Here is a 223-nt window from a genome sequence, read left to right on the forward strand (position 1 = left end):
CTCCGGGGATAGCTGGCAGTGCTGGCACATGGCAGCAGCAGTGACAGCGGGGCTAGGAGCGGAGTGGGGGTCCCTGGTTTGCCCCCTGCCCCGGTCACTGACCACCCGCCGGCACTGTTCCTGCAGAAGTACCTCCAGCAGCTGTGGAACACCATCCTGCTGATCGCCCTGCTGCTCTTCACCGGGGTGATGGTGCAGGCCCAGCGGCAGTCACGGCAAGACC

The 223-nt window shown here is 66.4% G+C and overlaps 1 protein-coding gene across 1 annotated transcript in view; it reads left to right on the plus strand.

Moving 5' to 3' along the window:
• Positions 1–223, plus strand: part of RNF215 (ring finger protein 215) — a gene marked incomplete at both ends in the record, with an annotated part of 2,232 nt that overhangs the window by 1,424 nt on the left and 585 nt on the right. The window contains one exon of the mRNA XM_010081477.1: positions 13–219. Coding sequence (XP_010079779.1) covers positions 13–219 — 207 coding nt within the window. The remainder of the gene's footprint in view (positions 1–12; positions 220–223) is intronic.

The sequence above is a fragment of the Pterocles gutturalis genome, unplaced genomic scaffold, assembly GCF_000699245.1.
Source record: "Pterocles gutturalis isolate BGI_N339 unplaced genomic scaffold, ASM69924v1 scaffold28734, whole genome shotgun sequence".
Classification (NCBI taxonomy): domain Eukaryota; kingdom Metazoa; phylum Chordata; class Aves; order Pterocliformes; family Pteroclidae; genus Pterocles; species Pterocles gutturalis.